Below are 15,295 nucleotides of genomic sequence, written 5' to 3'. Positions count from 1 at the left end.
TTTCTGTTTTCCCCCCATTCTTCTGGATGCCATTCTCACATCTTCAAATGCTGTGTTTTCTGTTGTTGTTGTTGTTTGTTTGTTGCAGACTGCTGCCAAGCTAAAGACCAGTATATTGAACAATTCAAAGATACTCTGAGCACTTCTGTGGCCAAATCAATTGCTGGATTTTTTGCAGAGCCGATTCAAGTGAGTGTATTAACCAAACATTAATTGAGCTCAGTTCTAAATTATCAGATTTTTAACTCATACATTCTAGAGAATTCCAAATTATTTAAGTGACCACTGCTATGTCCCTCTCCAAACTTAATTCATTCCATTGGTCCCCTTAAAAAAGGAGGGGGGCTGGTTTTCAATTGACCTTTGAAAAGACCATCTCCTGCACTCCCAGACTGAACAGAGAGATACATGAAACTATTGAATCCCTAAATCTGTAAAAATAGAAAACCCCAGCAATTTTTAGTTGTTTATCACCCACACTGTCAGGGGGAGCCTTTCTATAATCTTACTAAATCCCCTTAATCTACTTTATTTCTACTCTCAGGAAAGAATATGCTTGCATCCTTTTTCAGCAGGCATGGCATAAGAGTAACGGCCCCTCTTTTCACCCATAGTTGAAAAAGTTCTAGAGACTGTTTTAAGAATTGCTGGTATCACTAATGCTAATATTGATCATGACCCATCTTCAATTTTCTTTTAGTACTTTCAAGGGCTGTGCTGCTACTCTAGGTCTTCTTGGTTTGGTCTTTTGCAGGGGGTGAATGGCGTTGTCCAGTACCCAAAGGGGTTTCTAAAGGAAGCCTTCGAGCTGGTGCGTGAGCGGGGAGGCGTGTGCATCGCAGATGAAGTGAGTGGCCATGGAATAGGTGCAATGCAGTGCAGCCGGGACAGGAAAAACACAAGGAGAAACTTCTTTAAACCCTCCTCTGTGGTCCAGGCAGAAAGCATCTACTCTGGGGATTCCAAGACGTGGGTATAAGTTAATGAAGCTTTGGCTAGTTGACTGGTTAGGTCGTTATTGGATTAGTTGGTCCATTTAATCAAGTACAACAGAACTTAAACATCCAAATTGAAGTCTATCAAATAAATTGTTAACAGGCATAGGTGATGCTGCCATTCCTCAACATACTTTTAAAATACCTTTTGGGGAGTGCATGTCAGGAGGAGCTTAAACTTAGTTTAATCTCATAACCAAGTTTTCATCTTAATTTTTGCCAAAATAGTATTAACCAGTCTGGAAGCATTCATCTTACCTTAATAACAAAATTTGTTTGGAAATCATACTTAAAAAGAAAAGGTCCAACCTCTAAGTTAGATGAGGGCCACCATCATAGATATTCAAAAATAGTTCCAGGGACTTCCCTGGTGGTCCAGTGGTTGGGACTTCACGCTTCCACTGCAGGGTCATGGGTTCAATCCCTGGTCTGGGAACTAAAATCCCACATGCCATGCGGCATGGCCAAAAAAATTAAAAATTAAAAAAAATTTTTAAGTAGTTCCAAAAAATAAATTCTAAAATAGTTATGGCAACATTGTTGGAATAATCATACAGTACCTCTAATGGGACACTTTAAGGGAATAAAATCCATGGGCTCTGTGAGCTCTAGCCTGTGTCTTTCCTAAAGGGTTTAATTTACATTGTAATCACACCTCTTATTGGAGTGTCTTCTGCCTCCTGAGAATAGCAATGGAGATCAAAAGACCAGAGGGTAGTCGCCAGGGCCTCCAAAGTGCTCCTGGATCATTTCTGGGTGACCCGTCATGAGTCTAACAAGTGGTTAGACCACCAAAAACAGGTGGAGAACTTGAATAATTCATACCTGTTTCAGTCCTGCCATCTTTGCCTAAACAGTTTTCCTCAACTAAAACATCCCCTATAGGGCACAATGGGCTGCCCCCTCAGCAGAATTCTTTTGTAGTTTCCTACCGTGCAGCCAGGTCTCTGTGATCCCCAGGTGAACTGGACGACCCCCAGGCACTGCACATGGAAGCGTGGGCCAGCTCCTCCTGTTGTGTCCATCCTCCCTTTCCTATCCTGCCTGTGCAAGTTTAGGGAACGTGAACCAAAGTCCTGAAGAAAGTTAATCTGCTATTAAAAGAAGAAAAGTCTATTCAGTCAGTTTATAATTAGCTACACTGGTGAAGAGGATAAACTTTAACCTTTGGAATTAGCCATAGTGAAGCTGCCACCATTGGATTAATTAGCGGGAAGGTAGATTGAATTCAAAGAAACTAGTGGATTTCAGAATTTCCTATGGTATGTGTTTTTATCATTTTCAACAACCTAATTGGAAACTAAAACAGGGTGACCTTCAGAAGGACTGTCCTAATGAGTAAGTAAAGATAAGAATAGCTAGAACTTTCTGAGCACTTACTAAGTGTCAGGCACTGTTCATAATGCTTTGTATGTATTAACTAAGTTAATGTTCTTCGCGATTCTGTAAGGAGTGTCCAGTTGTAATTATGCCCATTTTACAGATGAGTGAGTTGAAGTCCAAGATGGTTAATTTGCCTGTTGAGATCATACAGTTGGTAGGGACAGAGCCAGAACTCAAACCACACTAAGCCAAGACCACACTAACCACTGGGTAAACCTGCCTCTCGAGAATGACAGAACAGTAGATAGCCTCATCCACCAAAGGGCAGACAGCAGAAGCAAGAAGAACTACAATCCTGCAGCCTGTGGAACAAAAACCACATTCACAGAAAGATAGACAAGATGAAAAGGCAGAGGGCTATATATCAGATGAAGGAACAAGATAAAACCCCAGAAAAACAATTAAATGAAGTGGAGATAGGCAACCTTCCAGAAAAAGAATTCAGAATAATGATAGGGAAGATGATCCAAGACCTCGGAAAAAGAATGGAGGCAAAGATCGAGAGGATGCAAGAAATGTTTAACAAAGACCTAGAAGAATTAAAGAACAAACAAACAGACATGAACAATACAATAACTGAAATGAAAACTACACTAGAAGGAATCAATAGCAGAATAACTGAGGAAGAAGAACGGATAAGTGACCTGGAAGACAGAATGGTGGAATTCACTGCTGTGGAACAGAAGAAAGAAAAAAGAATGCAAAGAAATGACGACAGCCTAGGAGACCTCTGGGACAACATTAAACACAACAACATTCACATTATAGGGGTCCCAGAAAGAGAAGAGAGAGAGAAAGGACCAGAGAAAATATTTGAAGAGATTATAGTCGAAAACTTCCCTAACATGGGAAAGGAAATAGCCACCCAAGTCCAGGAAGCACAGTGAATCCCATACAGGATAAAGCCAAGGAGAAACATGTCGAGACACATAGTAATCAAATTGGCAAAAATTAAAGACAAAGAAAAATTATTAAAAGCAGCAAGGGAAAAACGACAAATAACATACAAGGGAAATCCTATAAGGTTAACAGCTGATTTCTCAGCAGAAACTCTACAAGGCAGAAGGGAGTGACATGACATACTTAAAGTGATGAAAGGGAAGAACCTACAACCAAGATTACTCTACTCGGCAAGGATCTCATTCAGATTCGTTGGAGAAATCAAAAGCTTTACAGACAAACAAAAGCTAAGATAATTCAGCACCACCAAACCAGCTCTACAACAAGTGCTAAAGGAACTTCTCTAAATGGGAAACACGAGAGAAGAAAACGACCTACAAAAGCAAACCCAAAACAATTAAGAAAATGGTCATAGGAACATACATATTGATAATTACCTTAAACGTGAATGGATTAAATGCTCCAACCAAAAGACACAGGCTTGCTGAATGGATACAAAAACAAGAGCCATACATATGCTGTCTACAAGAGACCCACTTCAGACCTAGGGACACATACAGACTGAAAGTGAGGGGATGGAAAAAGATATTCCATGCAAATGGAAATCAAAAGAAAGCTGGAGTAGCAATACACATATCAGATAAAATGGACTTTAAAATAAAGAATGTTACAGGAGACAAGGAAGGACACTACATAATGATCAAAGGATCAATCCAAGAAGAAGATATAACAATTATAAATATATATGTACCCAACATAGGAGCACCTCAATACATAAGGCAACTGCTAACAGCTATAAAAGAGGAAATCGACAGTAACACAATAATAGTGGGGGACTTTAACACCTCACTTACACCAATGGACAGATCATCCAAAATGAAAATAAATAAGGAAACAGAAGCTTTAAATGACACAATAGACCAGATAGATTTAATTGATATTTATAGGACATCCCATCCAAAAACAGCAGATTACACTTTCTTCTCAAGTGCGCACGGAACATTCTCCAGGATAGATCACCTCCTGGGTCAAAATCAAGCCTCAGTAAATTTAAGAAAATTGAAATCATATCAAGCATCTTTTCTGACTACAATGTTATGAGATTAGAAATGAATTGCAGAGAAAAAAACGTAAAAAACACAAACACATGGAGGCTAAACAATACGTTACTAAATAACCAAGAGATCACTGAAGAAATCAAAGAGGAAATCAAAAAATACCTAGAGACAAATGACAATGAAAACTAGACGATCCAAAACCTATGGGATGCAGCAAAAGCAGTTCTAGGAGGGAACTTTATAGCTATACAAGCTTACCTCAAGAAACAAGAAAAATCTCAAATAAACAATCTAACCTTACACCTAAAGGAACTAGAGAAAGAAGAACAAACAAAACCCAGAGTTAGCAGAAAGAAAGAAATCATAAAGATCAGAGCAGAAATAAATGAAATAGAAGCAAAGAAAACAATAGCAAATATCAATAAAACTAAAAGCTGGTTCTTTGAGAAGATAAACAAAATTGATAAACCATTAGCCAGACTCATCAAGAAAAAGAGGGAGAGGACTCAAATCAATAAAATTAGAATGAAAAAGGAGAAGTTACAACAGACACTGCAGAAATACAAAGCATCCTAAGAGACTACTACAAGCAACTCTATGCCAATAAAATGGACAACCTGGAAGAAATGGACAAATTCTTAAAAAGGTATAACCTTCCAAGACTGAACCAGGAAGAAATAGAAAATATGAACACACCAATCACAAGTAATGAAATTGAAACTGTGATTAAAAATCTTCCAACAAACAAAAGTCCAGGACCAGATGGCTTCACAGGTGAATTCTATCAAACATTTAGAGAAGAGCTAACACCTATCCTTCTCAAACTCTTCCAAAAAATTGTGGAGGAAGGAACACTCCTAAACTCATTCTATGAGGCCACCATCACCCTGATACCAAAACCAGACAAAGATACTACAAAAAAAGAAAATTACAGACCAATATCACTGATGAATATAGATGCAAAAATCCTCAACAAAATACTAGCAAACAGAATCCAACAACACATTAAAAGGATCATACACCATGATCAAGTGTGATTTATCCCAGGGATTCAAGGATTCTTCAATATATGCAAATCAATCAATGTGATAAACCATATTAACAAATTAAAGAAGAAAAACTATATGATCATCTCAATGGATGCAGAAAAAGCTTTCAACAAAATTCAACACCCATTTATGATAAAAACTTTCCAGAAAGTGGGCATAGAGTCAACTTACCTCAACATAATAAAGGCCATATATGACAAACCCACAGCAAACATCATTCTCAATGGTGAAAAACTGAAAGCATTTCCTCTATGATCAGGAACAAGACAAGGTTGCCCACTCTCACCACTATTATTCAGCATAGTTTTGGAAGTCCTAGCCACAGCAACCAGAGAAGAAAAAGAAATAAAAGGAATACAAATTGGAAAAGAAGAAGTAAAACTGTCACTGTTTGCAGATGACATGATACTATACATAGAGAATCCTAAAGATGCCACCAGAAAACTACTAGAGCTAATCAATGAATTTGGTAAAGTTGCAGGATACAAAATTAATGCACAGAAATCTCTTGCATTCCTATACACTAATGATGAAATATCTGAAAGAGAAATTAAGGAAATACTCCCACTTACCACTGTAAAAAAAGAAAATACCTAGGAATAAACCTACCTAGAGAGACAAAAGACCTGTATGCAGAAAACTATAAGACACTGATGAAAAAAATTAAAGATGATACAAACAGATGGAGAGATATACCATGTTCTTGGATTGGAAGAATCAACATTGTGAAAATGACTCTACTACCCAAAGCAATCTACAAATTCAATGCAATCCCTATCAAATTACCAATGGCATTTTTTACAGAACTAGAACAAAAAATCTTAAAATTTGTATGGAGACACAAAAGACCCCGAATAGCCAAAGCAATCTTGAGAAAGAAAAACGGAGCTGGAGGAATCAGGCTCCCTGACTTCAGACTGTACTATAAAGCTACAGTAAGACAATATGGTACTGGCACAAAAACAGAAACATAGATCAATGGAACAAGATAGAAAACCCAGAGATAAACCCACGCACCTATGGTCAACTAATCTATGACAAAGGAGGCAAGGATATACAATGGAGAAAAGACAGTAACTTCAATAAGTGGTACTGGGAAAACTGGACAGCTACATGTAAAAGAATGAAATTAGAACACTCCCTAACACCATACACAAAAATAAACTCAAAATGGATTTGAGACCTAAATGTAAGACCAGACACTATAAAACTCTTAGAGGAAAACATAGGAAGAACACTCTTTGACATAAATCACAGCAAGATCTTTTTTGATCCACCTCCTAGAGTAATGGAAATAAAAAAAAATAATAAACAAATGGGACCTAATGAAGCTTCAAAGCTTTTGCATGGCAAAGGAAACCATAAACAAGACAAAAAGCCAACCCTCAGAATGGGAGAAAATATTTGCAAATGAATCAACGGACAAAGGATTAATCTCCAAAATATATAAACAGCTCATGCAGCTCAATATTAAAAAAACAAACAACCCAATCCAAAAATGGGCAGAAAACCTAAATAGACATTTCTCCAAAGAAGACATACAGATGGCCAAGAAACACATGAAAAGCTGCTCAACATCACTAATTATTAGAGAAATGCAAATCAAAACTACAATGAGGTATCACCTCACACCAGTTAGAATGGGCATCATCAGAAAATCTACAAACAACAAATGCTGGAGAGGGTGTGGGGAAAAGGGAACCTTCTTGCACTGTTGGTGGGGATGAAAATTGATACAGGCACTATGGAGAACAGTATGGAGGTTCCTTTAAAAACTAAAAATAGAATTACCATATGATCCAGCAATCCCACTACTGGGCATATACCCAGAGAAAACCATAATTCAAAAAGACACATGCACCCCAATGTTCATTGCAGCACTATTTACAATTGCCAGGTCATGGAAGCAATCTAAATGCCCATTGACAGACAAATGGATAAAGAAAATGTGGTACATATATACAATGGATTATTACTCAGCCATAAAGAGGAACGAAATTGGGTCATTTGTTGAGAGGTGGATGGATCTAGAGACTGTCATACAGAGTGAAGTAAGTCAGAAAGAGAAAAACAAATATCGTATATTAACGCATGTATGTGGAACCTAGAAAAATGGTACAGATGAACTGGTTTGCAAGGCAGAAATTGAGACACAGATGTAGAGAACAAACGTATGGACACCAAGCGGGGAAAGCGGTGGGGAGTGGGGAGGTGTGATGAATTGGGAGATTGGGATTGACATGTATACACTAACATGTATAAAATGGATGACTAATAAGAACCTGCTGTATAAAATAATAATAATAATAATAATGACAGAACAGCAGTGTAGAAAGACAAAGATAGCAGAAAATAAGGGAGGGAGCAGAACAAAATCCTGAGTGTGGGGCCAGTGCTGCCACTCAGTGATCTTACATGTCTCCTTAATTAGCTAACCTTGGCTTTCTCTTCTTTAAAATGAGGAATATGGAATTTGAATAAAAATAGGCCACTGCTGGGACCACAGTGGGCACTCAGTCTTTGCTGGTCTGGCATGGGCTGCGTTTAAATTTTAAATTCACTGCTTTTAGGCAGGGTGTGCACGCCCATAGTTCCATCCCCACTCATTAATGTAGACCCAGCCTGCTTCTCTCAAGACGATATGCTCCTCATCCCTGAAGACATTTGAGTTTATGAACCTTAGAATAAGTCATCTCTGTTCAACTAAAAGATTCTATGGAACTGATACTTCCTAGGTGGCTAAACATGGTTTATGATCCTACATAATTTCACGTGTTGTCCAAGCAGTCTGATCTTTCACCATTTATTGATGGTACTTTGATAGATGAAGTGAAAAATGAAGATATGCAGAAAGGCAAAATGGATGGATTTGCCACGAACTCTTCCTACGTTATCTCATTTGGACAAATTCGTCAGCTTGTCCAGAGGCCCGTAACTAGGAAGTCGGAGACCCAGGATTCGAGCCCATGTCTGTCTGACTCCCACGTCTAAGCTCTTCTCCTATGTTGTTCACTCTCATCTAATTGTAACCCCCAACATCTGCCTTTGCAGCAGCACCCTGGAGAGAGCAAGAAAATAATCAGGAAGCCTGAGAAGGACCCTTGCTCTTTCAAGTGCATTTCAGAATCAACTTCAAGTGCCCACACCTCTACCCCAGACCTGCAATGTGTGTATGTGTAGAGAGAGAGATAGACAGACAGCCCAGGAGACTGAGAACCAGAAGGAGATCAAGGAACCTTCACCAAAAAGGCTCTGGCGAAAATTTGCATGGAAATGTTTGTGTGGCTTTATTCACTTAGGCACTTCCGCCACTTTTTTATCCATTCTACAAACACTGTCTGCTTTTATCAGGCACTCTGCTAAGTACTGTGGATAAAGAGAAAAACAAGATACGTGTATGCAGGTGATAATAGTCCAACGTGAGAGGTTCTGACGGCAGCTTAGGTGCCTTGAGTGGGGGCCCTAGTGGGGCTCAGGAGACTCTTCCTAGCCCAAATAATGATGAAACTGTGTTTTGAAGGAGAAGAGGAGTTAGTGAGATGAAGAAGCGGGGAGAGGGCTTTCTAGAAAGAGGAAACAGCATGCACAAAACAACTAAGTTCAACTTAGTTCCATCCTGACTTAACTGACTCAGCTGGGTCCTCCTCATGACTAATTCTCAGGAGGAAAAAGAAATCACAGGGAAGAGGACAACCAGCCTGTCTGGGCTGGGTGGTGGACACCCCAGTGCCAATTTGCTGACAGTAACTCCTGCTTCATCCAGCCTGGGGCAGACGCAGCCTTACACACAGGAGACCCTTATCAAGGATTGCTAATCACAATGACCTTTTTCACACTCATTATTTATATGACCCTCACAGCAGCCCTGTGAGGTATTGCTATTGTTTCCGCTCAACAGAGTGAACATGGATTCAGAAGAGTTAAAAAACATGTCTAGAATCACACAATGCTAGTAACTGGCTTTTGATGCCTAAAAGGTCAGGCACAGAACAAGTGCTTTCTCCATAATAGTACGAGGATGGTGATGACGATGACTGATGATGATGATGATGTTGGGAAGGAGGAGGAGATGGAAGAGGAGGAAAGAGAAGAGACCAGAGAGTCAAGAAAAAAACCAACATTTCTTTGAAAGGTTTCCAATGATTTGGGACTGGTTTCCAATTATTTGGGACTTGTTTTCACAGGTGCAGACAGGATTTGGAAGGTTGGGTTCTCACTTCTGGGGCTTCCAAACGCATGGCGTCCTGCCGGATATTGTCACCATGGCTAAAGGGATTGGGAATGGCTTTCCCATGGCAGCAGTTGTGACAACTCCAGGTAGGAACTACAGGCAGTTTGTGTCTGCTTCTGGGTCTCCTGCATCAGCAATGGTAGAAAACATGTGTATTGGAACTTTTGTGGGCTAGAGACAGTGACGGGATTCCCAAACAATGAAAAAGGGAAACTGTCTGCCAGATGGTGGAAGAGATAGAAGAAAACCAGCCCTTTTTGCTCTTGCTGTAGAGAAGACTAATTCTCCCAGACCCACAATGAAATGCAGGGTTCTACTCTACTGACAAGGTCTAGGCAAACATGCCACAAAAACAAAACCAACACAAGAGATCCTTGCTAAACAACCTGAAGCCAGTGCTGAAGTTTCCAAGGGAATCATATTCTTGAACGACACCCTGACCTAGTCTTGCCACACCAATAAGCTATAGACTCAAGGTCCAAGTGATAGTTTTCTCTGTTGATCATCAAAAACAGTTAAAGACAATACAATCTCACTTAGCTAGAACATTCTATAAAATGAACATTAGAATTAACTGTATTTCTCATTTTAGTCAGGTTTTACAGAAAAGAATTTTATGAACCATTTAGTGTTGAAAATCTTAAAATTATTTCATTTGTTTTTCCCACCAATAGTAAGCATACTTGAGAGGCTCCAAAGGATAATTAAGTGCCTTGTAATATCTCAGTGTTTTTATTGAACGAAGAAAGGTACTAAAATGTGGATGTAGAAGGTGAAGTATAATGAACCGAATATATACTAACCCTGAAGCAATCTTGAAATTATATTATGAAATCCTTGATATGAGATTTTTTTTTAAATATTTCCTTCTTAGTCCCAAGAGTGGAATATAGAAAAAAGGCTTAGCTAATGAAGGTTCCATGTAAGTTCCCATAAATCAAGTTTTAAAGTACTTTTCAATTCATCCAACACATTAAAGATTTTTATTATTAAACTTCTCATTGAATAAATAAGCAATTTTTCCTTATCCACTGTATTAGTCAGCTTGGGCTTATTCTCTCACAGTTCTAGAGGCTGAAATCCAAGATCAAGGTATGAGCAGAGTTGGTTTTTGGTGAGATCTCTCTTGCAGATGAACACCTTCGTGCTGTGCCCTCACATGTCCTTTTCCACAGCTAGAAAGGGCTCTGATGTCTCTTCTTCTTAGGAGAATACCAGTCCTATTGGATTAGGGCCCCACCCTTATGACCTTAATTACCTCCCTAAAGGCCCTGCCTTCAATTACAGTCACATTGGGGGTTAGGGCTTCAACGTATGAATTGGGGTGGGGGAGGGAAGAGAAACAATTCCAACCATAACATCCACTATCTGGTGAGTGAAGAATGAATTGGACGCCATGAAATATATTACACATACATATACAACATGAAGGTAGATATAATCCAAATGCATGATGGGAGATTATAGATAGGAATGTGTCACCCTTTATACACTTTTATTCTCCATCCTCCCCAGAGATTGCCAAGTCTTTGGCTAAACGCCTGCTTCACTTCAATACCTTCGGAGGGAACCCCATGGCCTGCGCCATTGGATCATCGGTGCTTGAGGTACTTTCCAGCAACCACATCAACATCACTCATTTCACCAAACGACTACTTCAAAACCACACACACATTATCAGAACTCTATCACATTTCATGACTAAAGTGAAGAGTTAATTCCTAGTCCATGAATTTAAGTTAGATTTCCAGTTATTATTCTGCCCCCTCCCCCCTTTTTAAGATCTACTGTGAGTGCTTCAAGTATTGGATATGAAATAATATGTAATAAACCTCACACACATGGGAAATATAAGAATTTCCCTAGCTAGCTGGTAGCACTGAAATTTCTTTGTCATTTGAGTGGTATTTTATGGATAGTTACCAATGGCTATCCTTGATTTCAGTTTAATTTTGGTCCTGTCTTGTATATGTTTCCTTATTTTTGTGGTACTGTTATAAATTAAAAGAGTAAAGAGCAAGTGAGTTCTATGCAATTCCAACTAGGTGATTCAGCTGTGGTTCAGCCCCAGGCCATTGATTTTGCCTGGGGTCTCATCTGTTGAAAAGATTTTTTAAATGCCCTTGCTTATATGCATAATAGCGTTTGCTTAAAAGTGTAACGTATTTCTGGAAGAATGTCCAAGAAATTAATAACAATGGTTGTTTGTGGGGAAGGAAACTTGGTGGCTGGGGAATAGGGATCAGTGAGGCTCATTCTACTCTACGCTTCTGTACTTTCTGATGTTTGAACAAGGTACATGATTCACTTATTCAAAAAAATTAAATTTAAAACTATTTTTCAATAAAAATAAGTAAGTAAAAGCTGCCCTTGCAAATTAAAAAGTATCTTCAATATGATTAAATCTCAAAATGAGAAAGTGTAGGTAGGATGTTTCATTTATTTCATTCTGTAGACATTGCCAGCTTACATTTTTTAAGTGCTGTGTCACCTCAACCAATTTAACAGATAGAGAGGATTTAGGTGAACAAGTAGGTCTTAAAAACATCAGGTTCTGCCTGGAGTCATGCAGTTATTATCAGCTGGTTATAAATGTAGTATACTGCTTGTGTTTGGTCAGGAATCACAGGTCTCTGCTATGAGTGGAAGTAGGTGAAAATCCTTTTATTGAATATATATCTCAGGTGCCCTGACTCTGGGCCCACAAAAAGCTCAACACTGAGACGTCTCTTTTATTTTTTCCTAAATTTTTACCCACCCCTGAAGATGAGGAGGGTAGGGGGGAGGCATCCCCTCTACCAAGAATTTTTTTCTCCCTACAGCAGATCTTTTTGTAGGACAAGGTATGGCCATACTAGACTTTGGGTTCCATTTGTCTGGTCAAGTTTTTGTAAAGAGGGTCACATACATTTATTTCTCCATGTTTCTCAGTCCATTTTAAAACTTTTTTAATGCAAGGTCATTTGGGGCTTTCTCTCAACAGGTGATTAAAGAAGAAAATCTACAAGAAAACAGCCAGGAAGTTGGCACCTATATGTTACTGAAGTTTGCTAAGCTGCGGGATGAATTTGAAATCGTTGGAGACGTCCGAGGCAAAGGCCTCATGATAGGAATAGAGATGGTGAAGGATAAGGTAGGTTGTGATCCGCTGTTCTCTCTGCAGGTTCGCGGGGGCAGCAAGAGTTAAAGTAGGAAGCCTCAGCTACAAGCTCATTCATTCTCAGGAAGAGAGCACACAAGGACAGCAAGACTCAGCAAAGCTCATTAGAGATGAGTAGGGAGTGTTGAGTATGAAGGACAGGCTAGCTGGTCATCGAGAGTTCTAGAGTGCAGAAGAGCATTTGCAAAAGGGAGCTGATGTTATTCTTGCCAGACTAGGCAAAGAGCAATGGTAATGACTGAATATTTTGAATTAGAAATATAAGGAAGGGAGGAAATTATTGGGGGAGGGGCAGGGGGCCAGAGAGCTAGTGGAAGTAAGGGGGAAGGGCCAGGAGAAGGTTGTGGTGTTGGTTTGGGGTGAGAATGTTAAAGATTTATAGGGTTTTGCATTTGTTTGTTTGTTTGTGAATGGACTTCAATCTCCCAAGTAACAAGGGCGGAATGTGACTTTCTGATGACCTACCGCAAGGTGACCTCAAACTCGATATGACAATTGAACTTAGCATTTCCCTTAAGCCAGTGATTCTTCCCAAGGTCACTGTGTCTGTTTTACACCCTCCACTGTTCTCCCAATTCCCTAGCCTCAAAACCACAAGATAATCTGTGACTCCTTCCCTCTCCTTATTTCTAACGTCAAGTTTTATTGATTCTTTCTTTGCAGTGTTTCTCAAATCTTTCCCACTGTTGTTACTGCTGCCCCTGGGGCCCACGTCAGTAGGAAATTGTCCCAATCCTCTATAAATGCAAAATCTAGATCCTCTGAGGGGAGTGACAGCAGGGGAATCTTGGCACAGGAAGGAATAGTCAGACCAGCCCCTTCACCCTAATTCTTATCCGTGGGTGACTTCTTGCTGTTTGCTCTCATCACACCACCCTAGTTTAGAAGGACTGTGTTCAGTTCTCCCAATATTCAGACTAGACCGTGGATATAACACTCTCCCATTAGTACCACACAGCAGAGCCTGTGAAAAGCTGGAACGTTTGAACCAGATTTGAAAGCTAAGGGAAGACAACAGGAAAATAAGAGTAACATGAGACTAGGCCCTCTGGCTCACAGGCCGTAACATACTTACCTTCAGCTTGGGGCTCCATCAAGGGCTGTTTTAAGGCTCAGAAGAGTCCATTCCAGTCCCCCCAACAAGAGGTCCCTCGAGGATACCTAGATGCCTCAAAGCCCAGACTCCACCAAAGAAAGCCCAGTGAAAGAGGAGGCATTCGTCCCTTTCCCACTAATCCAGAGCCAACTTCTGTGTACTCCAAGACGTGTGAACAGAGATGCTCATCAGAACTTGAGTTGTCATGGTAAAACATCAGAATCCCATTGACACAGAACAAGCTAAAGCATGGTACATCCATACTACATGTCATAGAAATACATGTGACATGGAAAGATGTGCAAACTGTATTATGGAAAAAATTAAGCAGGCTATAAAATAGTATGTATAGAATGAGCTCTTTTTCTCTTCCCTCTGCCCTTCAGTAGTTTTAAGCATGGGCTCTGAAAGAGTGTCTCCATTCCTTAATTCTATTCATTGTCCCCTCAATACCGTTCACTTTCCTACATCCAAATATCACTCAAACTTTTCCCTAAGCATGGAATACAGTACTTTCCTCTCTGTCTCTAGCTATGGGAATCCTAGGCCTTTTCAAGATCCAACTCTTCACCACATCTCCTCCTGAAGCTTGCCTTTGCTTCTCCCATATAAGGGGCTGCAGCCTTCAGAGACTCTCTCTCACACTCACTGTCTAAAGAGCTCCTTTGAAAGGCTCTTTCAAATCATGTATTTGTTGACTCGGTTTTCATGTATAAATACCTTCTTTTCCTAAATAAACTGTACGCTTTTGAGGCCAGGAAATACACAGATGGTGAGTGCTTCATCCATGTTTGTTGATTGATTTCCGGCCCCTGCAACACTTCAGACCACATTCATGTAATTAAAACAGCTCAGAACTTGGCTTTAATGCTATACAGTGTAAACCAGAATCAAAACTCCCATGAGCAGTTAGTAAGGATGTGAATTGGATACAGCCCTTTGGACAGAAAGTTGTCTGTATCTATCAAAATTTTAAATGTATACATTTTGACCTAGCCATTCCACTTAGAGTGATGTATCCTAAAGAAATATTCACAGAAGTGTGTAAAGATATAAATGAGCGAGGATGTTTGCAGCATTGCTTATGATCATAAACAAAAATTGAAAATAACATAAATGTCCAAAAATAAGAGATTAAACAAATTGCTCTACCAACAAACAACAAAATACTAAGTAATCTTTAAGGAGACTAGGTCCAGGGACTTCCCTGGTGGTCCAGTGGTAAAGAATCCGCCTTACAATGCAGAGGACACAGGTTCGATCCCTGGTCAGGGAACTAAGATCCCACATGCTGCGGGGCAGCTAAGCCCATGAGCCACAACTACTGAGCTCGTGTGTCTCAACTAGAGAGCCTGTGTGCCACAAACCACAGAGCGCAGGCACTCTGGAACCTGCGCACCACAACTACAGAGAGAAAACCCCC

The 15,295-nt window shown here is 39.7% G+C and overlaps 1 protein-coding gene across 5 annotated transcripts in view; it reads left to right on the top strand.

The window, feature by feature from the left end:
* Positions 1-15,295, top strand: part of AGXT2 (alanine--glyoxylate aminotransferase 2) — a 46,995-nt gene that overhangs the window by 24,986 nt on the left and 6,714 nt on the right. For all 5 annotated transcript variants that reach the window (XM_036849402.1, XM_036849400.1, XM_036849404.1 and 2 more), the window contains exons 8-12: positions 89-189; positions 755-847; positions 9,570-9,702; positions 11,132-11,223; positions 12,600-12,749. In XM_036849402.1, the coding sequence (XP_036705297.1) occupies positions 89-189; positions 755-847; positions 9,570-9,702; positions 11,132-11,223; positions 12,600-12,749 (569 nt within the window). The remainder of the gene's footprint in view (positions 1-88; positions 190-754; positions 848-9,569; positions 9,703-11,131; positions 11,224-12,599; positions 12,750-15,295) is intronic.

Source organism: Balaenoptera musculus, chromosome 3, assembly GCF_009873245.2.
Source record: "Balaenoptera musculus isolate JJ_BM4_2016_0621 chromosome 3, mBalMus1.pri.v3, whole genome shotgun sequence".
Classification (NCBI taxonomy): Eukaryota; Metazoa; Chordata; class Mammalia; order Artiodactyla; family Balaenopteridae; genus Balaenoptera; species Balaenoptera musculus.
Note: the sequence above shows the minus strand (reverse complement) of the source record. Positions and strands in the feature narration are given on the sequence as shown.